This window comes from Brachyistius frenatus, unplaced genomic scaffold, assembly GCF_029030835.1.
Source record: "Brachyistius frenatus isolate BFR_SWC_R1_liver_20210118 unplaced genomic scaffold, ASM2903083v1 Contig_76, whole genome shotgun sequence".
NCBI classification, from domain to species: domain Eukaryota; kingdom Metazoa; phylum Chordata; class Actinopteri; family Embiotocidae; genus Brachyistius; species Brachyistius frenatus.
The window spans coordinates 1,678,402-1,704,595 of record NW_027210675.1 but is presented as its reverse complement, the minus strand read 5'-3'; the positions used below and the strand labels follow the sequence as shown (position 1 = coordinate 1,704,595).

Genomic DNA, 26,194 nt, shown 5'->3' with positions numbered 1-26,194 from the left:
ACACACACACACACACACACACACACACACACACACACACACACACGCGCGCAGACATGATTAGTGACGATCAAAATCATCGCTGCAGATAACAGAAACAGACAAATAGAGTACAGATAAATATAGTAGAGAGACAGGTGGTACTTGCCTTAATTTCATCTATCTCATCCGGCACTATCTTGTAGGCCGAGATCATACCCCCCAACCTGAGGAAGCAAGAGAGAATCATTTGATCAAAAAGCAGTCATCCATGTCTTAGATTCCAGACGAGGAACTTTATTGATCGCTGCAAGGAGAACCTCTTCTCGCACATTTACCGCACACCTCAACAGGTAGGTCAAAACGGTCAGCTAAGAAGCTGTGGACATCGTCAGAAGTTTAAAAGAGTCCAGAAGAAGCTGAGAAGTGAAATCCACGAAGACAAACCGAAGGACAGTGTCTCTTCTCTCAGCGCACCGTGCCCCGCTGCTACAAGTAGAAAGTCCTGGCAGACGAGCAGGTAAATTGAGTGATTGGTCCTCCATCCTCTATCCAGCCTCTTGCAACCAAAAATACTTTTAAAGAACAAGAACAAAACACCTTTATTGCACATTTAAGAGAATGCAGATCTGTGAGAACACTGATAACAGAGACTCTGAGAATGTACTAAAAGTGTGAGCGTAATAGAGGAAGTAAAGAGAGTCGATTGCGACCAAAACAGAAGCAGGAAGGAGAGAGAGGCGTAGAAATACAGCAGCAAAAAGGAGGAGAGAGAGAATGCCCTTGAACATCCCCTCTTGAAAGGATTTTCCACAGGATGGCCCAGTGAGAAGGGAGCTCTGACAAGGACAGAGCTGCTGCTGCTGCTGCAGAAGAACATCGAGCCATGGCGACCTCCTGTGGCCAGTCCGAGTATGGCACCCAAAAAACAACAACCCCAGGCTCAAGGTGAAGGCTCTGCACAGACACCCCTTATGTAACTCTTTTCAATTTTTTTTTTTTTTTTTTTTTAAAGAGCGCTATTTTTGGGAGACCACTGCATCATGTTTCCCCTCTGCGTCAGCCACTTAACGCCATGATACCCTCCCTCAGACAAATACCCATGAACTCTAAAACATCCACTATTTTTCTGCCTTTCAGATACTTTTACCCACAAGGGGACTCTTTTAACTCTTCACACATGGAGCTACAAATTGTGGAAATGTCATTCACCAAATCCATTGGCTCTGCTCGGCTTTCAAACAGTGCGACGGAGCAGCGGAGAGAGACACGCTAAAGCAAGACAACAACAGCAAAATACTGCAGCGAGCATGCATGAAGAAGACGAAGCATGAAGCTCAGAGGGAAGCTGTCTGCTTCTGACAAAAGATGCAGAGAAGTTAGAAAGAATCATCAAAGAAGTAGTTTTTCATGAAACACTGCACATGTAGGGCTACTCAGAACAGTCACACACACACACACACACACACACACACACACACACACACACACACACACACACACACACACACACACACACACACACACACACACACACACACACACACACACACACACACACACACACACACACACACACAACTTCCCTGCTGACATTCCTGTGATGGCACAAGTGATTTACTTCTCTTGATGTGCTTAGAAGGGAGGGAGGAGGGATTTTTGGCATCTCTGTATGTGTCTGTGTGTATGTGAGTGTGTGTTTGTATGTGTTCATGCATGTGCACTCGTCCATTTATGTGTTTGTGTGTGTGTGTGTGTGTGTGTGTGTGTGTGTGTGTGTGTGTGTGTGTGTGTGTGTGTGTGTGTGTGTGTGTGTGTGTGTGTGTGTGTGTGTGTGTGTGTGTGTGTCTGTGTTACACCTCGGGAGAGTAAAGGAGCTGTCAGGACAAATCACCTCTTTCACTCTCCTGGGGTTTTTATGCCTCTCTGTTTCAGCCCAAATGAAAATATGCTCAACACAAATAACTAGGGTTCCTTCCCACCGTTTCCTAGGCAACCCCTCCTGTCTGAAGCCTGTAGTTGCTGTGTTGTTCATCGTGAGAGAGTGTGTGAGAGTTTGTGTGTGCCAATGAATGTTTGCGTTTCAGTTTTTTTTTTTTTTTTTTTCCAGTAACTATCGGGGATGCCATTTCTCTGCAAAGCAATATGTTGTTGACTGGACATTTTTGAGCGTGTGTGTGTGTGTGTGCATTCAGCTGCAAGTGTGCGAGTATGTGCATGCAAATACATACAAACTGCATATGTTTATGCCCAATAATGTGTATGCATTCTTTTATAATATAGAAACCAACAGTATGTGTGTAAGGAAGTGTACAGTAAGCTTATGGATACCATACAGTATAAGTTTTGGTCTTTGCTTGTCTACTGTACGACTACATTTACACTTTAAACACCACATGGAGAGTGTAGCCCTACAGATAGTTTAACATATATGGCTCTGATTGAATAACATTCTGTTTGGAGTTATGCCGCTGAATCAAAATCAGCACCGGAGTTACACACACTTTTGTGAGCAGTGGTCGAGGTGCATTTGCAATTTTACCACTTCAGCAAAGAGCACACGTAAAATTTTGTGTCAAATTTTTAAGGACCAGAAAGAAGTCGCTCGGAGCCAAATCCTGTGAAGCAGGTGTGGTGGGGAGCAATGATTGTGTTCAACGTGCTTTGAGAGGATGGGTTGTCATGTTGGAGAACCCAACTGCCATCATGCCATCGTTCAGGTCATTTGCACTGAATGTTTTCCCTCAGAACGTCAAAGTAGAATTTGGCGTCGACAGTCTGACCCTGAGGGCCAAATTCACCGTGCATAACTCTCCGAAGGTCAAAGAAAACCCACCCCTCTCCTCGCGCTCCTCACCTGATGCCTCTTCTTGGGTTTTGGACGTTCTGCACCTCATAAATGCAAATGTCACTCAAAAAAAATCTCACCCGTCTCATTGCCGTATACGTTTGCATTTTTAAAGCCCTCTGATTTCCTGAGTTTGACACAAAATTTGATGTTGATCAGCCCCAGAAGGTTATAGCTTCCCTGTGCTCCATTTGCATGCAACAGGTACACGAGTTAATTGCTCCTCCACTACTGATGTTTTTCCCCCTAACAACTACTGCAGGCTGGTTGTTAATGGAAAATGACATCACCAGGATGGACACGCAGGTTAGAACCAAAACAAACCGAAGTGATCCAACTTTCCAAACAGAGATGCGCTATCGTGGGCATGATGTCACCCTGAATGAATCAGTGATAGGAGACTTTAGTCTGATTATCATCATTAGGCTATTACTGTTCATGTGTTTGTATATATATGCATTAGACTGCTCATGTGTACATGTACAATATATGTGAATGTGTATTTGTATGCATCATGCATATAGGAGGTGGAGTGGTATTTATACGTATACGAGTAGGTGCATAAATGTGTGTTTCAGCATGACTGGCTTCTCTGCAGATAGAGTGCTCGGCTGTATTTTGGGTGGGTGTGCTCTGAATTGAGGGAAGCCTATTAGAGGGGAAAGGGCTTGCAACATTTTAATCTCAAAAACCCATCTATGTCTCTTTCTACTGTGGGGTGTTATGACATATAAAGCTCTTCTTCAAACTGCCGGCCGGAGGTAGTCATCCTGGAATAAAGGCTTTTTCGCTCGAGGTGTGGACAAATCCTGATGTGGGTGGGGGAAGGAATGGGAGGAGGAAGAGTGGGGCGAGGGAAGGGATATGGTGGGGTGTGTGTGTGTGTGTGTGTGTGTGTGTGTGTGTGTGTGTGTGTGTGTGTGTGTGTGTGTGTGTGTGTGTGTGTGTGTGTGTGGAGGGGTAGGGGGGGCTGGGGGAGGGGCAGCATGGCAGTAGTTTTTGGCCTGAAAGCCTGGATGCCTCGGCCAAATCTTTCTATGAATAAGAAACGAGCACAGAGAAGAGGATAAAGACAGGAAGACAGAAAAAGAAAGAGAGTCACTGAGTGAAAAGAGGGAGAAAAAAGAGGGATAGACTGTCAGGGGCACACTTAACAAGAGAGAGGAAACGTGGATGTGTGTGTGTGCATGTGAGCCAGCTGCAAATCTCAGTGGTTGTGGGACACTTCCAAGATGAGACCCATCTGCCAGGGTGATTTCATTAATAATACAAGCTCTTTGTACAGGGCACTCAATCTCACTCTCTCTTTTTTTCTCTTGCTTTCTTACGCGCACGCACGCACACACACACACACACACACACACACACACACACACACACACACACACACACACACACACACACACACACACACACACACACACACACACACACACACACACACACACACACACACACACACACACACACACCGTCCAGGGAGGAGACAGAGAGCCTCAGCCATCTCCGCACTCCCAGTAGTCGCGTGGAGTCTAGCCCATTAGAGCTGAGTTGTTGGTTCATCCATATGTAGGGAAGCTCTCAAGGGGTCACCTCTCAACATGTTAGCTGATAGAGGGAAGGATGGAGGACGAGGAGGAGGAGGAGTGGACGAGCCCACCTCTTCAAGCCTCTAACTGTGATGAGATTTCTGAGTGCCCAGCGAGGTGTTCCACTCCCATGATTCCACTCACGGCCACTAAACCACACGTACACACACACACACACACACACACACACACACACACACACACACACACACACACACACACACACACACACACACACACACACACACACACACACACACACACACACACACACACACACACACACTACAAAATAATCTGCAGACCACTCCACCCCACAAGCATTCTATTTATTTACAGAATAAATGTCATCGTGGTTCAGATCTGCCATTGCTGACAGTTTCTCTCTCTCTCCTTCATCTCATTTCTTTTTTCTAAACCATCACATATCAAGCCCAGTTCATATATTTAAACAAAAACATTCCCACCTATTACATGCAGTGTAAACCGATACTCTGCTCAGGTAGAAGGTAGAAGACTCAGAATTATTGAGACATTACTGACATACAAAACCTAACTTACTTCTATATAATGCTACGTAGTGCACCTGTGGCTCAAGTAGTGGGTGGCCCACTAACCATATGGTTGGCAGTTTGATCCCTGGATCTACTGACATGCGGACAAATGTGTGTGTGAGTGGGTGAATGGGAGGCAAACTGTACAGTGCTTTGAGACCGTTAAAGCACAACATAAGTCACTATAAGTCACAATATTCAAATAGTCATTCAACTTTATTTAAAAAATTCAAATAATTTTGTTTTTCATCATGTCTTGTTTCCCGTGTTTTCACGGGTGCCTGGTAGTAATGCATAACTACGGAAAGAAGGTGGCAGTAATGCACCTGAAAGCTGTTTGCCAAACGCCTTTAAACAATAAAACGAGTAGAAGAAGAACACAATGCTACCAGGTGTGTGTAAAATGTGTGTAGTACTGTGAGAGTAAATGCTACAGTACAAATGGGAGAAAAATGCAAAGACAACTGCAATCATCAAAAAGTTTAGTTTGTAACTTTGTCGAAAAAAAAATGAATAAAAATGACGTGCAGTGCAATCTCAAGTAAGTGCAAATAAGTTTCCCACAACTATGCAGAGTCATTTGAGAACAAAGGGAAGTGGGGTCTAATAATAGTTGACTAGTTCCCAGATGAGATGATGATGTAAATGCTTACTGATGTGCACATTATTTTATGGCCACTGTATGAATATTTGCAAGAAAAAGAAGCATTGAAATGTTATATCTTCATGTATTTTGGGGTATAATTGCAGACAGCACAGTAAAGGTGATGACATTCAACATAGGCCCCCAGACAGATTCGAACCGGCATCCAGACAAATAGTCTTTCGTCTGCCTCTACAGAGCTTCTTGGCGCTGGATCTCTAGCTATACAGGTTTATGTGTGAGTGTTTGTCCCCTGACTGTCTCCTGACTGTGAAATCGGGCCTGGTGTGACCCATCTGATTGACTTCTTGCTATTCTTAGCCACGACAATTTGTGAAATTGACAAAGGTTGTTACAACACAAGTCGCTGGAGGGCAGAGCTGCAGAGTTGGCTCAACTGCTGGGGAGGGAGGCTCACTCAACCTTCAACACATTGACACCCACACACACACACACACACACACACACACACACACACACACACACACACACACACACACACACACACACACACACACACACACACACACACACACACACACACACACCTGAGACATGCAAAAACATTCATCATAAAGGTACTTGTTTACACTGAGGTAAAGATACAAACAAAAAACTAATACACACACACACACACACACACACACACACACACACACACACACACACACACACACACACACACACACACACACACACACACACACACACACACACACACAAGCACGCCCACTTCAACACACATCCACCTGCTTCATCTGTGTGTCCTTGAGTCTGGGTATCATTTGTTTGACCCCCCTCTGCTACTCGCTCTTTTTTTGTGCCACATAATTTTTCTCTCCCCCTGACACACCTCTGGATACTCCTGAATGCCAAACTGGGCAGACTGATTGATTGCATGCGCCGACGTGTGTTTGCGTGCCTGAGAGACGCTGTGATTATAGTTTATGTTATGTGTCCTGCTGAGGCACCGTACTCCCTCCCTCCCTCCCTCCCTGCCTCTCTGCCTCCCCCGCTCTTTCCCTTTTCGTCTCTGTCTGTGTGTCTCTGTCATGGCAGCGGTGGCACATTGAGGGCACGGCGTTCCAGCTGGTCAACCTGATGGAGCCGCTGACTTGTGGTGTAGCGTGGATTAACATGGCATGCAGGCTCTCAGGCCAGAGGAGGTCAACCATCACCGCAACACAGCGCAGCAGAGAGGGACGCTAACGCTGACTATGTGTTCCACTGTCCAGTTTTCATGTTTAACAGGAGCCTGTTTAGTACGAGATCATCCCTATCAGTTAACTGGTGCATAACACACTCGTGTAAGGTGCTTTTTAGTAGCCAAGCGGATAACAGAGCCCCTAACTCACGGGGAGTCCGGCCATTGACGTCAACAACTAACTTGCCAATCCCAGTTCATTGGCCGCAACTGAACCTTTTATCAACTGTCACCAGCCAATCACATTGTCTCATTTCCAAGCTGAAGTAAAAATTACTCCACGGACATTAGCTCCATTTCAAAAGTGCAAAAACGTATTTAAATTAAGATAATTCTAGCATTCAGAAACACCAAGAGTTCTCAATAAGTTTCAGAGTGACAAAATGATAGTGAATGCAGAGCCCCTCAGATGCACCAAACACCGGATCTGGTATCCAAACATTTAGTGATAGAAATCTTGATCCTGTATATTACTACATGCATTACTAAATACATAACAAAAAAACCACACAAATACATGGATTAAAGCATGTCGTTGGATACATGTACACAAATAAAATGACACAAAACAATTTACAATTTCTATTCCCACGATACCACACTGTACAAATAAGCGTGTGATGAGTCCCTAATCACTTTCTGGCACTCTGTCTAGCGTGACGCACATGACATGGCACAAGGCTCCTCACATCCCTCTCTGTGTCACACACAGACTTGACACATAAATTACACATCAGCCTCAAAATAAACAAACCGTAAAGGACACGACAAGCGTGGATCAGTCCAGGGTCCCACAGCCCCTGGTGACACTCCAGTGATATTGACTGGTGTGATACTGTGACGGGGGAAGCAGTGCAGCTCCGGCAAATCCATGGCTGGACGGGAAATGGCTTGCATGTCATGTCTAGAGAAGCATGTCTGAAGCTGCATGTTGGGGCCACAGCTTTTAATCTTCTACTCAAAGGCTGAGGTTGAACTTCAACAGACAATGTTAAAGAGAATATAAAGAGACTCGATAAAAGTCCAATTATAAATCTTACAGACGTCAAACCTAGAGAAAACTCGTAACGTAGTATACAACCTAAAATGCTTTCCCAATCGCATACTTTTTACTTTAAGTACGTACTGCAGCTGCCGTTAAAAAGTATGTAGGATGTAGAAAATTGGGACATACTACTTCATCCTAAAAACGTGCTGTGGACTTTGACCCTCTTGGTCATATCCGTTGCGATTTGTAGCACGACAGAAAAGAAAGAAAAAAGGATTCACATACTATGTATTGGAACATAGTGAATCTTTTCCTGGTATGGATATTGGAACGCAGCGAGAGTTTAGACAATAGTTTGCTTCCAATTTTGCAGCAAAAGTTTAATGACCTCTTGCTTTTTTATGTGTAGGAGAACCTGACTGCCCTTCACACAGCTTGGCTCTCAACCATACTGACCTGGTATGAACTGAAACTGTGAGCCAGGCCTTTATCATCTAACATCAGCACGTAAGATCACGAACTCTGTTGTGACTGAATGGAAGAAAACCCCTACAGCCAACATCCCAAATCTTGAAGAAAGCCTTCCCAGAAGAGCAGAGGTTGAAATAACATACAATGAGGTGTTTAGTAGTCGTATAAAAGGTATACCACATAAACTACAAGAGCATCGCTTTACGTCTACACAAGAAATAAGGCAAACGAGCATTGCCTGGCTGTGACACATCCTCCCCCTGTTAATGGGAAACAATTGTTCATTTCACCTCTTTTTGCATCTTTTGAGCAAATAATGACTTCTTGCAGCTACCAGGAGTCATCCTTAAACACAAGCGCGCTGCAGCTCTTTTGTTGTTGCCATGCATGCTGGGAATTTCTCTTCACAGGGCGACACCGAGCCCCGATATGTTGCGTCGAAGAGATATTTTTAGTTTCTTAGTTACACTCTTGCACTGGAAGCAGCAGGCTGTACAAACACAGAGACGCACACATGCAGAGAGCCTCCGCATCTTTTTTTATTTATTTATTTTTCGCATGGCAGATTTAAAAGAATCTTTGATCTGGATTAAATGATTGCGTGCGTGATGGTTCTTTTGTCATTTGTGTTGCTTGAATTGTCTGGTAAAAGGCCAGTACTCACAGGGAGGGATCGTGGATGAGATCTTTGAGGTTGACGCCACTGCGGTCCTCTGCAAGGTTCCGAAAACAGCTGTCACTCACTGCATAGACAGAGACAGAGAGAGGGGAAAATGTAGTTAACACACCGATTCGGTAAAATACATACACGAGGGGCTTTAGCACAAATTTCTAGTGTTACATCATCGGCATTGTGCAACAGGTAGGTGATTCTTTCTTATAAATGCGAGTATTTACAAGGACAAAGCCATCCAAAACTGACATGATTTTACTTCCAGAAACTCTTTACTCACTTACTTTGCAAGACGTGCTACTTTATAATCCTCTAATTCTCTAAATGTTGTCATGGTTAGCCACGTGGGTACTCACAAGATTTAACTGATCAGCAGATGAAAACAAATTGTGAAATACACCAAAATGATCGTGTTTTTTTTGACAGATGATGAAAACTAGAGGAAGGCCGTCCAGGAAACACTCTTCTTCGCACATTTTTTAAATGGATCGCTGCTGTTTTTGTTTCATTCTCACAGGTTTACTTACACCTGTGACTTGACAAAGATAAAAAAGCAAAAAAAAAACAGTATCATAGTCTGTTGAGACTAAAATAGGGATGCAATCATTTGCTGCAGCCACACTTGTCACTAGTGAGTGTAATATGGCAGGTGTGTGTGTATTTAGAAAGCACATCTGGTGCAACTGCTAAATTATCCAACCCAGGTATATTGCAAATTAATTATAGTCACCATGTAAATAAAATAGCGGACACCCCTCCTTCACACACACACACACACACACACACACACACACACACACACACACACACACACACACACACACACACACACACACACACACACACACACACACACACACACACACACACACACACCTTCACTGTGCACACTTTCTGATCTCAGTGAGCCACACCTTCATCATTTTCCAAGCACTCCTTACAAAACCATGGCGGCCCTTTGACTGCAGAGCAGGTGTGAGCCACATGAGTCATCGCGGTGATCACAGACGGATAGAGTGACGGATAGAGGGAGACGGGGAGGGAGACGGGAGACATGGGGAGAGAAAAATGAAAAAGAAAAAAAAGAAAATAACAAAGGAGACAGAAGGAGACGGTTGAGGATGATGACGAGAGGGACAAGGTGTTTTGTGATGTGACGGGGCCAAACATGAACGGACACGCTTCTTAAAATAGACGCAAAACGAGGCATTGGAGGAGGTGATGTGGCGGCGGCGGCAGCAGCGGTGGTGCAGTGGATTTAAGCCAAAAGACTTGATGCGCTAGTCAAGACTGGAAATGTCATCATGTTACTCCAATGAAGTGCTATGATCCATGAACGAGAGGAAGGGCGGAGGGACGGGGTGAGTGGATGGGTGAAGCAAGAATGGTGTAAAAAATGGAAGTGGGATGGCAAAAGGGGGGGAAGGGGGTGGGGGCGGGTGGGATCCAAAGGAGGAGAGTGCAACAGAGATGGAGAAAGGGATGGGAAAAGGGATGGCAAGGATGCGAGTGTAGTGTGGGGAGAAGAATAAGAGACTGAAGTGGAGGAGAGGAGAGAGTGAAAAAAAATGTAAGACGGAGGGAAAAGATTTTAAAAAGCGAGAAAGAGGGGGAAGGGTGATGAGGAGAGAAGCAGCGCTGGTGGGGCAGAGCTGTGGAGACAGAGGTAAACAGAGGGTGCAGGACTTTGCTCTGGGCTCTGGCAAATAAATAGGAAAGTGCTGACATTTGCACACCCAGCCAACTCAGAAAGAGAGGGAGAAACAAGAGAGACAGAAAGACCATAGGAGAAGGGAGGAGGGGGTGAAGCCAGAAAAAGAGGGAGGAGAGAAAAAGGGGAGCAAGCACATGGAATACACACCACCACCACCACCACCCTGGCTTTAGAGGGGCACTGCTGCATAAGTGCATGTGTGTGTTTGTGCGTGAATGCCTGTGAAGAGGAAACTTCCTTCAAGACTGCAGTATTCCTTACAAACACGCACGCACCCACACACACGCACGCGCGTGCACACACGTACGCACGCACGCGCGCGCGCGCGCGCACACACACACACACACACACACACACACACACACACACACACACACACACACACACACAGAGCCCTCCTCAGTCTTTCTCTCCCAGCTACCCCTTGATCTAAAAATAGCCGTTCCACTCTCCTACAAGAGGCAGCAACCATTCTGAACCAATCAACACGGTCTGTCAAAGGCATCGGTATCCACCACCCCTCGATGTGTGTGTGTGAGCATGCATGCGTATGCGTGTGCGTGTGTGTGTGTGTGTGTGCATGTGTGTGTGCAACAAGGGGAACTCCTGACTGAAGGTAATAAAACTGCCCCTCCCTGCTGCACCGGTTGGTTAGAAACGGTGGGAAGGCGATCCCTGTCTCGAAAAACAATGGCTCAGAAAACAAAAAGAAAAGAGAGAAAAGGGGGGGAAACGGAAAAGGAGGGAGAGAAAGGAGTGAGAGTGGAAGAGAGGGACAGGGAGATCTGGCTGCAGTTGAAACAGGCTTCAAAGGAATATTAATGTGATCCTGTGCAAGAGCTGAAGACAGGGGGAAGAGGGAGGGAGGAGGGAGGAGGAGAGAGAGAGCACAGGGGGGAAAAAGGTGCAGAAGAATTTATGACATTGCTCCCTCCCACCTCTCTAGCTCCGCCCATGCACCTTTCTCCAGGTGAATCTGCAGCTTAGCCCTCACCGCCTGCCCCGAAACACCGCTGTGCACTGCACCGTCTCCGGTGTCCTTCGTAAAAAAAAAAAAAAAAACCTGCACTGTCTGAGCCACCTGGGATTTCATTATCAGAGCAGACGCCTGCCCGGTCTTTACTTCCAACCCTGCAGGAGCTTCAGAGTCCTACCTGATCACTGAGCAGCCGACAAGTGACACTTAATTCCCAGGTCACGGTGGGAAGTGAAGACGCAATGCAGTGACCCCTGTCCCAAGCCAGAGGGTGCTATTCCCTCTCCTCTACACAGCAAGCTAAAGGTCAATGCTTCTACATGGCTGGACAACCACTGGGACACGGACAGACTTCCAGGCAGGTTCATTCTCCGAACTGCCAGAACATCTTGCTGCTATTTTATGATCAAACTCACATCTGGTCAATGTAATTTGGATTTCAAACCACTGCATTTGATTTTTATATTGGATATTCTTGATAACAAGTGCAGCCAAAGAATGCCCTTGCAGCTGCCCTCTCATTCTTCAGCATTTCTTTTTTTTTTGTGGGAGGGAATATTTTGTTCTGTTTTTGCACGTCTCTGTCAGTTTATATTTGTCTGGGTAAGATAATAATATGTGGAAGAACACTCCACAAACAATCAAATAAAAAAGCATGTTCAATGAATTTTGTATACATTTTTTTCTTGCTAAACTACTATTTCCAAGGTCAACAACAATGTTACAGCCATATAATAATTCAAAAAATAAAATTCAAACAAAGAAAAATATGTACATACTGTAATATCCTGGAATAACACAACTATAAAATGTTACTTTTTTTTTTTTTTTAGCTAAATTACATATTTAAGACTGATTTGACACAGATGTCCTAAACCACACTGCATTTATCCATCCCGGTCTCTCTGCAAACAGGATACATTTGCAATCTCATATCTATTTTGTGGGGCCTCCGCCTGTATCGACTCTTATCATGTTATATTTGCCTCCACCTGTGAGTGTGTGCGAGTGCAGAAGCCTCTGGATGTCCCCGGGCTACAGCAGTGGGAGGAGAGCAGGAGGCCTGCGCTTCAGAAGCATTACGCAGCAGGGCAACACCACTCACACGCGGGCTCTAGATGTGCACACCCGAACACAAGCACAGGCTCACGCACTCACTTAAAGGGTTAATCGCTAAGCCATAGCAGTGCAGGGGAGATCAGGACACAGGGGAACACATCAAGGGACCAAAGAGAAGGGAACTGATCAGGGAGGAAAAACTGTCAATATAGAACAAAAACGAACAGGAAAAATAAAATAAAATAAAATAAAATAAAACATACTGCAGAAGGAAATATTGTGCGAAAGAAAGAAGAATACACACAAGACATTTTGCAGCCCGTGTATATTGACGGCCACCCAAGTATATTTGGCGACCCATTTAAAAAAAAAATTATTTATTTATTTTGTAATATGTCTGAGAGAACGAAATTAAATGAAAAGAAAGAAAATACTGAATGCACAACAAATGTGAACTACAGGTGAAGGGAATGTTCATCAATTGAAAAGACATACGTACAGAAAAAAAGCATGCACACGTGTGTGTTCAGTATCAATTTGTTATTGTTCACATAAAAGAAGCTCATTCAGCTGGTTGTGGGTGGAGCTCAGCTATGTTAATGAATGCCATAAACATGAGTAGCTCTCGGACACTTTCATTTGATCAAAGTAGCTCTCAGAGGTAAAAGGTTTGGAGACCTTGCAGTAAGGTGACAATTTTCGTGACAAATGGCCTCATCTCATTTCTAAGCACAAATGACGTTGTAATAGTTGGGACTTCTGCAGCAGAACCAGAAAGTAAAGTTCAACTAACTAAAGCAATTGCCGGATATTGGGAGCCTTTCAGACTGTTTTTTTTTGGGACACGTCATCACATTAACAATGGAGTAACTCTTCTCCAGCCTGTTCAGAGCTCAGGAATTAAAGGCATTTTGAGTTGTAAAAATGTTGAATCATGGGATTAGGGATCGGTCTATTTCCTGTTTATTCTGAATGTTGTGGTTTTTTTTTTTTAATGTATCAGATCTATCCTAGTGCAGATGTGAGGGATTGTGGGGTAATAATCTTCCTGGGGGGGATTAATAAAGAATTTCTGATCTGATCTCAGATTTGTTTGTAGTTTGTAAACTAAGTAGGCTACTACATAACAATAAGTACTTTTTCATTCCAGTAATGTTTTAATCCCATAAAGAGCTAGACTGGTGCTAGCAGAAGATGCTGACTTTCAATCATTACCATCAGGGCAAATGAAAGAAACACTGTTTGGACAAAAATCGCTGTGCACCATTTTTTTGCTGTTAGCGTAATAGAAAAAATAATAATGTTTTTTCGATAATAATGTTTTGCGGTTGTGAATAGATCCTCCAGCTACTTTGTGCATTGCATTATGGGACATTAACAGCGCATTAAAAGCCATTCGATTTTTTTACATGCTTTTTTGATATACTTGTGTTTTATCACTTTCTACTTCAACATTTGAACTAGTGTCGTTTGGGAAACGGCTACAGTTTACAAACTCATATGATAGGTGCCATCTGCAGTGCAGAGAGCAAGCTTTGCTAACAGACTGTTACAAGTGTGATCTATCAGTAAAACAGGCATCAAAGTCAGTAAGCACACCAGCTTAGGTTAGCATGAAGGCCGGGTGGTATTCTGCTACTCTTTAGGTTAGCCAGCAGCAGCGGTACTTTTGCTCAAGTATTGTACTTAACTACAATTTTGAGATACTTACACTTTACTTGAGTATTTCCATTTGATGCTACTTTATACTTCCACTCCACAACATTTCAGAGGGAAATATTGCACTTTATACTCTACTACATTTATTTGAAAGCTTTACTTTTCAGATGAAGATTTTTGACACAATTGATAACATAACAAGATTTTAAGATACAACACATTGTAAAAAATGTAAAGCAGTGGTTTCCAATCTCTTTTTCTTCTGGCTCATTACAAAAAGCAGTGTGTAGTCGGAGTAATATTTTAGATCTCTATGAGTTGTCAACAGCTTCAACAAATAGTGTGTACATCTCTCACATGGTTTTATTTCAATAAAAGTTAAAATTTATCCAATATCACAGCAAACATGTAAGATTACAGAAAAAGTAACAAAAACTGAAAACAGATTTGTGGATCAGAACTTTGTTTTTTCTTCTGTCCTCTCGTAGTAATCATCTGACGACCCCTCAGGTTAATCCGTCCCCGCATATAAAACTGGATATAAAGTAGTTAAAACTAGCTCCACCTGCAGCAGCTACAACAGTAACATGCTGCTCACACACTGATGCTTCACTATAAATAATCTAATGATGTCATATATAATAATATATCAGTCAGATGGACCAAACCAATTCATTTACTTTGATAATTTGATAAGATTTTGCTGCTAATATTTCTGTACATTTACCTAAGAAGGATTTTCATACAGGACTTGTAAATCAGTATTTTTTTTTTTTTTTTTTTTGAAATCGCTGTATTAGTACTTTTGCTCCCAGTAAAGAATCTGAATACTTCTTCCAACACTGCCCAGCAAGCATCTGTAATACAGGAACTTGGCTAGCTGGCAGGCTATGTGCTGTCAGTCATTCAGCCAGGAGCAGAGAGGATTCATAAACTGCTACTATGTTCCACTCAATCATTTCCAGGACATAAAGCAGTCAGCACTCATTATCTCCCTGGGATCCCACGCTAATGGGGTTTCCCTTATAGCAGGTCCTCGTACACACATCCAACACACAGCTCACATGCACGGTGTCATTTATAGGAAAATGTCACACAATAAACACAGACAGCGTCATACGCTCTTTCCAGGTGGAGGAATGAGCCTTTGCACTCGCACACACAGCCTCGGACACCTTGCTAGGGATCAGCAATCTGACTCAACTTGTGCTACAAATCACGGTACAAGACAGAAGGGTGCTCCCAGACTAATTATGACAGCGCTCATCTGTCATTATGACACTATGAACTGTTGCTCTGAAAGAAAAATACTGAAATCTAGCTGCCTTGAGTGTTTTGGATATTATGTGACGTTCGAATCAAGAAATACAAATCCGTATCACGGACATTGCCAGCTCCATAACATGTTTCAAGATCTCTAGTCAGTTGAAATCTTGACCAAAGTCTCAGTTCATTTTGTCCACAACTTGATCAATACATGTGCAGGGAAATTAGTAAATTCTCTAATGGAGGTAGAGCGGAGCATCTCCTTCGTCGTCTGAGCAGCCCACTTGGCGTCTCTATTGTTTCCTGTTCTTTATCTGCTAGCAACAGTGCCAATGGCCCTGCAGCCCTGGAGAAGCTGCTATGGAGGTCAAACACTGGATTGGACTGACATCTACCGGTGGGAGGGACAACACCTCTGCACACCAATAAGCCTCGACCGAAGTGATATCACTACCTCCTGTCTTCTATTTTACTGGCTTGTTCTGTGTCAAATGGAAACACTGGGCCCCGGGCCTCGGATTAAATGGGTTTAATGATGAATAGAGGTTTGGATCCGCCTCCAGATTGTAATGGGGTGGGGTAGACATCTGACTAGAGGGCTTTCAGTACTACGAATTCCCTCCTAGCCAAAAGAGGAGAGGAGCAATGGTGCACAAATACCAGCATTTTCATTCCATGGCAGGGTAAATTTCCAAATTAATAAAGGCTTCACAGTGCTGGGTAAAATATAGTAACAGCAATAACAGCAGATAACCTAATCTAATATAAGCCCACTGTATCTTAGCAACCTTGTTAATTCTGTGAGGAGCAGTGGGGTAAGCAGCAGAAGCAAAGCATCCATCATCAAAGACACACCCAGCAGCAACACACACACACACACACACACACACACACACACACACACACACACACACACACACACACACACACACACACACACACACACACACACACACACACACACACACACACACACACACACACACACACACACACACACACACACACACACAGACCAATTACTCACAAACTCCCAAATCCATGACACCACGCACATGCACATGCTATCTTACCATTAGCCACTATCTCAATCACACTGTGATGCAGATGAATGCATACACATGTGCAGGACTACACGCTCAGGCACATACGCACAGATCCTCAGGCTTACTGTAAGCAGCCGGGAGAATGGAGGGGGTGTGGAGCGGAACAATGGGATCCTAATCGTCGGGCTGCATTTCAAAGCCTCTCCCCTCTACAACACTGTTTCTAGATAAGATTTGAAAATGCTTTTTATATCCGCGGGGAAAGGAGCCAACCAGCAGCTTGATTTTCATTTATTTGAAGTCAGATCTAAATTGGGGTGGAGTTACATAATGCAAGGAGTGCGACACTCCACCTGCTACTGCCGAGCCAGCCACCGAAGAACACTACGAAAGGCAGCAGCCCAGAAAACGCACCGGGCCCACGCTAATACTGCGGCTAATAATTAATCTATCGGCTTAATAACCATCGCTTACTACACCAAAGGAGCCCCGCTCATCCGTGTGGGTACAGCAGTGGGCCGATCCGCATCTCAAATCCAAGCCTACTCCACTTAGCCAGGCCAAAATCCGGCAACCATGCTGAGCCAAGGACAAAACAACCGAGCACAGCATGGCCCAGTCCCCCCACGCACCAGATGTGCAGAGAAAGAAAGACAGAGAGAGGAAGACAGCTCTGTTCTTCACAGCTGTGTCCCAGGCAGGGCCCATTCCTGGCCCCAGCTCGAGCAACTCTCCCCCTCCCTGTCTCCCTGGAGATGAGAGGCAGCTCCATCCCAAGCGGAGTAAAGGAGGAGGAGGAGGAGGAGGAGAGGTGGTAGGGTGGACATGTGGAGTTGAGGGAGGGTGAGCTGGAGCCTAACCCTGGCAGGATTAAGAGAGCAATTCACACCGGATGAAAGGTGGGGGAACAGTAAAGAAGAGCGAGGGGAGCAGCGGTGGGAATACTCCGAAAGCAAAGAGGGAGGGCAAAAAACGAGAGCAAGAGAGGAAAGGGAGTAGTCGGGAAAAATGAGAAGATGACTGGTAAGGGGAGCGTGCGAGAGGCGGGATGCAGGGCAGGAAATATAAAACATGATAGCAAAAGAAACAAAACGGAAGAAGGGAAGCAGAGGGAAGGGATGATGAAGGAGATGGGGAAGGATGAAAGTTACCACGCCTCCCACACTGCTTCCATACGGACACATTTTGACCATCAATTCAGCCCCTTCCCTGCTTCATGATTTTCCTCAGCTGCTCTGTCCATGCTTTTAAACTCAGCACCATGCAAGGGAGTCAGAGCCTTCAGCTGCTCTGCACCACGAAACATCATCTACACATCCGTCAGCTGGACTCTACTGTACAGTTAAAATCATTTGTAATCTCCTTGCCATTTACTTTGAGTTTAACTTTTGCTGTCACTGTATTGTGTTTTATGTATTGAAAGGTGCCCTTGGTTGTTCTGGAAGGTGCCAAAAAATACATCTAATTATTTTTGTTACTGTTTTTTTCTTCTTCTTTTTTTTTTTTTATAATTCATAAATGTAAAAATATGCACCAATACTCTGTTTAAAACAGGTTTTAACATGATTGTGGTCTGAACATGATCATCTGTATATTAAGGTGTGATCATGGGACTTTATATCAACATCTAGTATTCAACTTATCTCAATTCTGCCTATGTGATCAGATCTCAATATGCAACATTGGAAGGCAGCGCTGGAGAAATTCTCAAAAATCATGGCGTCTCCATGGTCACTGAATGGGAAACTGATGTAATGGCTCCACTTTCCCTGTTCTGGGTTCATCAGTAGCTGCTTCATGGACAGTTGGAGGAAGAGGCAGAGTTGTGTGATCTACGAACGTGCTGGGTAGATTGTTTTGTATCAAGAATATGGCTAGACTGTACATATTGTCTTTACACCTGGCTGATCTCATCCAGATGTGTGTGCGTCCAGCTACATTCGAATTGCGTTTAGGCGTACATTCATATGCATTAGGATATAAATGTACATATATACAAATACAGACTGCATGTTAATACCCGGTGTGTATAGGCACGACACTAAGACTCACAAACCAGTCATATACTGGATCACAGTGTGTGTGACTGATGCTAAAACAATTAATCAGTTAGTCAATCAAAAGAAAGCTGATTGACAGTAATTTTGACAACTGGATAACAATTTCAGCATTTAACAAGCAAAAGTGTTTTGAGAGTACTCTGATCACGCACACAATTTACACCTCAAAAGTGCCAAGTATCAAAATGAGGAGCAGTTCCACTGAAGAAGTTTGGAGTGCTCAAGGGCACCTCAGTAGTGGTAGTGAGAGAGGGGCCTTTTTACTTCCCTAACAGTATAGTTAAAAAAGAAGAATCTTTGGGGTTTGATCTGCTAGTCAAACAAAACTATGAATATAAGACATCACCTTCCACTCTGGGAGTTGGTTTTGGCAGAAGGGATTAATTATTAAAGGAACTGATCATGAATTCAGTCATTTGTCGTCGTCCAATACTCTAAAGTGAGACTGATTGGTCTGAACGTGAGTGGTGACACCAACTCTTGAGGTGTGTTCGTCAACTTTACTGGAAGAAGCCAAAATATTTATTGACAAACTCGATTGAGGAGAGACAGAATAACAAGTTTGGATCCGCGTGTTACCGTCCCAACTCTGAGCCCCATCTTTCTTGGTCACAGTTAAAAAAACAACAACCAGATGTTCAACCAGACCTTCATCCTTGAGACCTGCTCAATCTGGGAACACTGACGACAGTCTCCTTTTCTTTTCCTCTGAGAGCCAGTCATGTAGTTCTTGGACACTGTAACATTTATTCACATAGCTGCGCTCCACCAAACCAGCTGAATGAGCTTCTTTTACGTGAACAATAACAAACGGATACTCAATAGACACATACCTGCACCACACATACCGGTAACTCGAGAGCTACTGGTTGGAGACCCCCGCTCTATCATAGCAGCCCTGACATTAATATTATATGGTGCAAAGGAATATTACCTTTGTATATTTCAAAGTTTTTGTCTAATAATGATGAAGGAAGATTCCTTCACAGATCCCCCTTTTTTGATCACAGATTAACACCACCTTCCTAAACACGAGCCGTCCGGGTCCAGGTAAAGATAGACTTGTGACTTTCCTCAGGAATAAATGAAACATGAAAGGGCTGAACTTCAACACCAGGGTAGTCAGCACCCGGGTACAGGGACCAATTCTACATACCCACTCACAATTACAACAGGACCAACAGTCAAAGCAGAATATTATGATTTCACCTGCTCTAATTCTGAACTAAACTTCTCCTCTGTGATGCAGAGCATATCCAAAAACTATCCACCATCTGCTCTCTGTGATGTCCCCCACTCCGCCTACTCGCAGCCACATCTCACACTCTGCATAGCTCTCACCTGAACTTCTCCTTATCATCCAAACATCATTGAAAACCCCAAGACTGCAGCAATCTACAGCCTGCAGCTCTCCACAAAAGCCTCGCGTACTGATGTTTTATTAACGGGGCCATAAATATTGAAAAGACACTTACTAATGAAGCCACGTAGAAAAGTTCCAGAGACAATTTACAGCACACAGCGCACAGGAATACAGGGACCTTGATTATGTCACCCCTTCTTTCTACTTTCTTTGTCCTTCATCTCATTTCCCACGCCATGACTGGAATGCCCCTGCAGCTTCGACATCACCCTCCTATCCATCCACACACACACACACACACACACACACACACACACACACACACACACACACACACACACACACACACACACACACACACACACACACACACACACACACACACACACACACACACACACACACACACACACAAACTTCCACCTCAACAACAGCCTCCATCTTCTTCACCTACTATGTTTTTCTTGTTCAATGAAATCAATGGATTGGAGGGGCTTGATGATCTGCCACACCCCCTTATGAAAATTAATCATAAATCACAGGCTCTGAGTATAATGAGGCTTGTTTCTAATGACAACAGGCGTGATGAATGTGTCTGTGGCTCGGCATGGCATTATCCTATAGCCAGGCAGGAGTGTGTGTGCATGTAGTATGAAGGGTGGGCGGGCGTGTGGCTGTTGGGGGGGGATGAGGTATCGCAGCTTTTTCCCCATGTAGCATGACATTTCGATGGCAGAGGGCCCACGGCAAGCCAGCTCTCTGTGGCATTTCCAACAGCTGTTTATACACACATACGCACAAACTGAACGTGCGTGGCGTGTTTTCTGAACACATGAGTACAAGTGCTGTATATGCATGAGTGCAAGCATTCATCTGGTGCAGTTTAGGCCATTGCAGATGCCATTTGAAGTATCTGTTAGTGCAAATTAGATAAAAACATAGAGTTAGCATTTGACTAATATGACACATTATAGTTAAACCTGTACTGTGTGGTCAACACTCATATAATAACACTTGAATGGATGCACATGAGCCACAAGGGTACATAGATAGATTTGGGATTAAATGATTAGACACTTGGATCAGTTAATACACACAAACACTTTTTTTTTTTTTTTTAATCTTCCATAATAAAACCCATATTATCTGCATGGTCAGACACCACGTCTGACCATGCAGATAATATGGGTTTTATTTTTTCCAGTTTTTGCATGTGTCACTGAGACATCTGCTTACACTCCAATGTGGTGAAGATCAGTGTGATTTTGTTTATCAATCGCTCAATCCCCAAAAATCTCGGTGGTGCTCAGTAGCATTTTATCGAATCCAAAAATCCTTTCAAAAATATCCCTCTGAAATCTGATTAGATTAGAAGGTACTTAAGTCGTAAATAACCTCAGTCAGCGAAAACTCAAACATCTTTATCAACTTTTGTCTACGAGGAATCCAGAACAACTACAGGTAGTCTTTTCAGTGTGTTCTCATTCTCAGAGTGTCAAATACTGCAGGTTAGCCACCGCCGTCTCAGAGATTACTCAAGGTGCCTTATGTTTGGCCACCATAAACCATGTGGTTAGGTTAAGGAAAAGATGATGGTTTGGGTTAAATGTGACACATTTTGGTTGAGGTTAGGCTCCAAAACTACTTGGTAAGGGTTCGGAAAATACAGTTGTACCTTGATTTTCTTACTTATGTTACTTATCCACAAAATTCACGTTGACTTTTGCTTTGTCACAGACTCAAACTCCATCTAACCACCCTCAACCTCCTCCTTATGCAGATATTGTCATTCATTTAACTCAGTCGCATGACCTCCTTCTTCGACTGGGAATGAGAACTGGCCACAGCTACCACTGAGAACCGAAAATGCGATGAGCGGCATCAACTGTTGATTAAGTGTGTTTGACACACTGAATAAAAGGTGCGGTCAACTTACTCTGCATTTTCTCCCCTGTATAACTATCAGCTCTAGAATCTGCAAATATTAATATGATATCATAGACTGTATGTAAAAGTGGATGTAGCTTCCACATCTTAAAAGTGAGGCCAATGCAGAAGTGCATAAAGGTGCAATACCATCGATGGCCACAAGGGGCTGGCTCCAAAAAGGCTCTGACATAGAATCCCATTCTACTTCTCTCATGAAACACAAAGTCAATACATTATTTCCACAAGTCATAATGGTGTCATTCTCTAAAGTCACTTCTTCATGTGAGTTTTCTGACAGTCCATTTGAAAGTTGATTATATATTACGCCTATAAATGCGGTATGTTTGGGGCCGTGTCTGTTTTATTGACAGGCCTGTGGTGCAGTCAGGTTTCTGCAATAGATCGACAGGTGTAGTGTCCCTGGGTTCTCAGTTAGATTTATACTCACTCATCCCCAGCTCGTCAAAATATGGTCTCTTTTGGCTCCAAAATAGCAAGATGGCTTCAGATTAGCAGTTCATTGTTGGTTGCCGCTTTTATGAAATGGACAAACGTTTAATTGAGAGACTCCCATGCATTTGATGGAAACAGATCATTTCTATAGAGTCACCACCAACATAGTGTTGCTGAACAACAGCCTTGAGGTGACCTTAGAGTTGCAGAATCTCAGCCATTATTAAATTCACGGTAATTAGCTATAGCTTGTGTATCTTGCTCTTTACGAATGTGAAGCATTGAAAGGTATAAACTAGGAACCAGATCCAAAATCAAACCAGCTATCAGCACAAATGTCCCCTTAGATATCTCAAGAGGTTTGCAGTAAACCAGAAAAACAACATCTTTAAAAGAAAGATGGCTAATGTCGTTTCAGTCAAATACAAACAAATCAATAAATTCTCACCTAGCTGGCATATTCTTTTCCTTTTTCACCAACTTAGCTCTGTGTCTGTTATCTACGACTGCTCCATTAATAAGCCAGGTACCGTTCTCTTGTTAGAAGCCAAAATGAGTTTGAGAGCAGCTCTATTGATTTCAATAGAAATGCTTACACTGGCATCAATATAGCTGCACGTTTTTGATACCTCCCTTTCGAAGCTTTCCTCCTCTCCCCCTTCTGCCTCCATATCCCTTCGTCTCCCCTCTCCTCCTCCTCTTCCTCCTCCTCCTCCTCCTCCTCCCCCTTCATCCTTCCAAGCTGCTGATGCAGGGAAACCCAGGGCTGCACCAGTACAACCCAAAGCTTTGGAGATTCCAATTTGAACAAGCTGAGAAAATCTGCATGGAAAAACACTCCCCTCATTCATTACACGTCAAAACGACTAAAGACAGAAGGATGGAAAGTGTTTTTTCTCTGAAAAGGATAGCTATTGGGTAACATTACCAATGGGGCTCTTTATCTGTTGGCTTTCAGGGTTTGTAGTGAAACATATGTGCTGAGGCCTAATCAGATCAGGTATTGATTGGTCTTCACAGAGGAAGCTTAATGTTCTCCCTGCTCCTCTGTGATGTCTCACTCGAGGAAGGGAACGGAGAGGAGAACAGAGGCAGAGAGAGGGCTAGACGAGGTCAAGGGTTATGGTGTGTTTGCAGTCAGTGTTACAGGTCAAGGTTAGGCTGATAGACGGCCATTCCCAATCAGTGCCCAGTTTCTGATCAGAGTAAAGGGTCACACTGGTGCCGAGCAGGGGAATCCTTTGATGGGCAGAGCAAATGAACATCCGCAACCCCAAACCTAGATTGGGACAAAATCTATAGGTGCAACTGTCAAGTCGATTTCTGGAGCAGAAGACGTGACCATATCGTAAGTGACACATTGTTCACTAAGTGGAAAGTTAATCTAAACCACGGGGTCCCCATGTGGCAAAGATGGCAGCCTCATCATCGTCGGGTCTACCGGCTGCCCTCCCCATGACCAGCCACCACTCTCTGCCCACAAATCCCATTTCATGCCAGCCATGCTTCTGAAAAGGCAAAACAAAAGCCTGATCAGCACAGCTGCGGCTTTCGCACATTGTGCCAACAATCATCGTGAAATCAGTGGAACAGAGCAAAGTAGAACTCTGCAGCACCCAGAAGCATGCAGCGTTGCGCTATGCAGCATTAAACTAACAGTCCAACTGTTGCTTCTTAGAGGAGAGGGAAGCTCCTTCTTCTACCTCCTAACGCTAAATGATGACTCCGCCATCAGGTACAGTTACGTGCATGAATGCGACCAGACATTTCTCGTCAGCTGGTCCCCAAATACAGGAGCTGGTCAAAAAGTCAGTGATTGTAAAGCCTGAAGATCAATTATTTAATACAAGTAGGACTTGAGTGGTTTGCGTGAACTTATGTTGAGTTCCATCACATTAAAGCTCACCACAGCTACACAGTCCTGAAGGACAAGTCCCTCTGCTGCTGAAACGATAAGTCGAATAAGAAATTACTCAACAGGGCCCTTGATGGAAAATTAATCAACAACAGAAACTTGCGAGGCATTTGTTGGCTCCAGCATCTCAAATAGAAAATTTTGGCTGCTGTTCTGTGTTTGATAGAAAATGTAAACAGAATATCTTTGGGCTATGGACTGTTGGTTGAAAATAAAAACAAGCAATTTGAAGATTTGTCAACTTGGGTTGTGGAAAATTTGGATGGAATTTTCGGTATTATGCGACATTTTAAATACCAAACAATGAATTGATTAATTTTAGCAACAATCCAATGAACAGTGAAGATAATCATTTGTTGCAGCCCTGCATCCCACAGTCCATTGCGCCTAAGTCCATCCAGCCTGACCTCCTCAAAATGCAGATTAAAAATGGTCTTTAGCAGTAAATATCGCTACGTTATAACAGTAACATATTCAGAAGTGTCGTCTTTGTTGAGAAAGTCCGACCTGAAGTAGCAAACTCACAGCGGAAATAAACTCCCGTGGATTAAAGTTACAATCAACACACTGCACACACTGCCAATGCTTGCTTATGTGTTTGTTAATGTGCGAGTGGGTGGTAATACATGTGTGTATGCGTGTGCATATGAATGTGTGCAAACCATTTGACTCCTCTTATTTCCCAAGATGCAGAGTTTTACATGCCCACACACACACACACCACACACACACACACACACCACACACACACACACACACACACACACACACACACACACACACACACACACACACACACACACACACACACACACACACACACACACACACACACACACACACACACACACGGGGAGTGCCCCGGGCCTGGCTGTACTAATGAAGAAGCCTGTAAGCAGCTACCTTCATTACATTCAATCCTCTGGACAGTGTCAGCAATTACATTGCAGCCTCCCACTGTCAGAGCACACACACACATGTGCATGTACATGTACACACATACACTCTCATACATACACACACACACACACACACACACAGTCAGTTGGATACGTGTCCTTCTCTGGGCTAATGCTAGCAGCAGATGATGCTGGGAAGAGTTCCTATCCTTCTTCTTCCTCGGTGGTGGGTGTTTGGCTGAGGTTTGGCTGTTTGAAACCCGAAACCCCCTCGATGCATCAAACTTTAGCTCCACCACCACATCAGCACACCCTGTGTGACTTCTCTCTCTCCCACCCTCTCTGTATGGAGGAGCAGAAGGGAGGCCTGGAGGCGAGCGGTTGGGGGGGTAGGCTGCCTAATAGAGTGCTCCACTTGCCATATTTCACACATCTCATCATTTATGCCACTGAGACACACATACATGTACATGTCAAGGCGGGGGCAACCAAGAGAGAAGCTCCTGGAGAATCACAGCATTCAGGGAGTTTTTCAGGGGGACTGCTTTGACTGATGATTTAAAGCCTGCGACTTATAATTATTGGGAAAATTAGCTTGGAGAGAAGTCCCTCTACTTCTGACAAAGACACACTATTGTATGTGATGATATGTAAATAAATTATTGTAATCACAAATGTATCTTTCTACCCCCTAGGTCTGCAATTTAAATGATTATTTTCATTGTTGCTTAATCTGCTGATTATTTTCTTGGTTATTATCATTGATTCTTTTGGGTATCCCAGTAGCCTACAGGTTCAGGCACTGACCAAAAACTACAAAATTCCTCATTCCTCATCTCCTTCTCCCTTTATTTGTGTGTTATACCTACGGTCTATGTAAAAAAAAAAAAAAAAAAGTCTGACAAC

The 26,194-nt window shown here is 43.8% G+C and overlaps 1 protein-coding gene across 5 annotated transcripts in view; it reads right to left on the bottom strand.

Moving 5' to 3' along the window:
• The window catches only part of gphnb (gephyrin b), a 96,347-nt gene that overhangs the window by 55,074 nt on the left and 15,079 nt on the right, over window positions 1–26,194 (bottom strand). For all 5 annotated transcript variants that reach the window (XM_069708580.1, XM_069708581.1, XM_069708582.1 and 2 more), the window contains exons 2-3: window positions 8,941–9,019; window positions 149–206 (exon numbers count right to left, since the gene is read on the bottom strand). In XM_069708580.1, coding sequence (XP_069564681.1) covers window positions 149–206; window positions 8,941–9,019 — 137 coding nt within the window. The remainder of the gene's footprint in view (window positions 1–148; window positions 207–8,940; window positions 9,020–26,194) is intronic.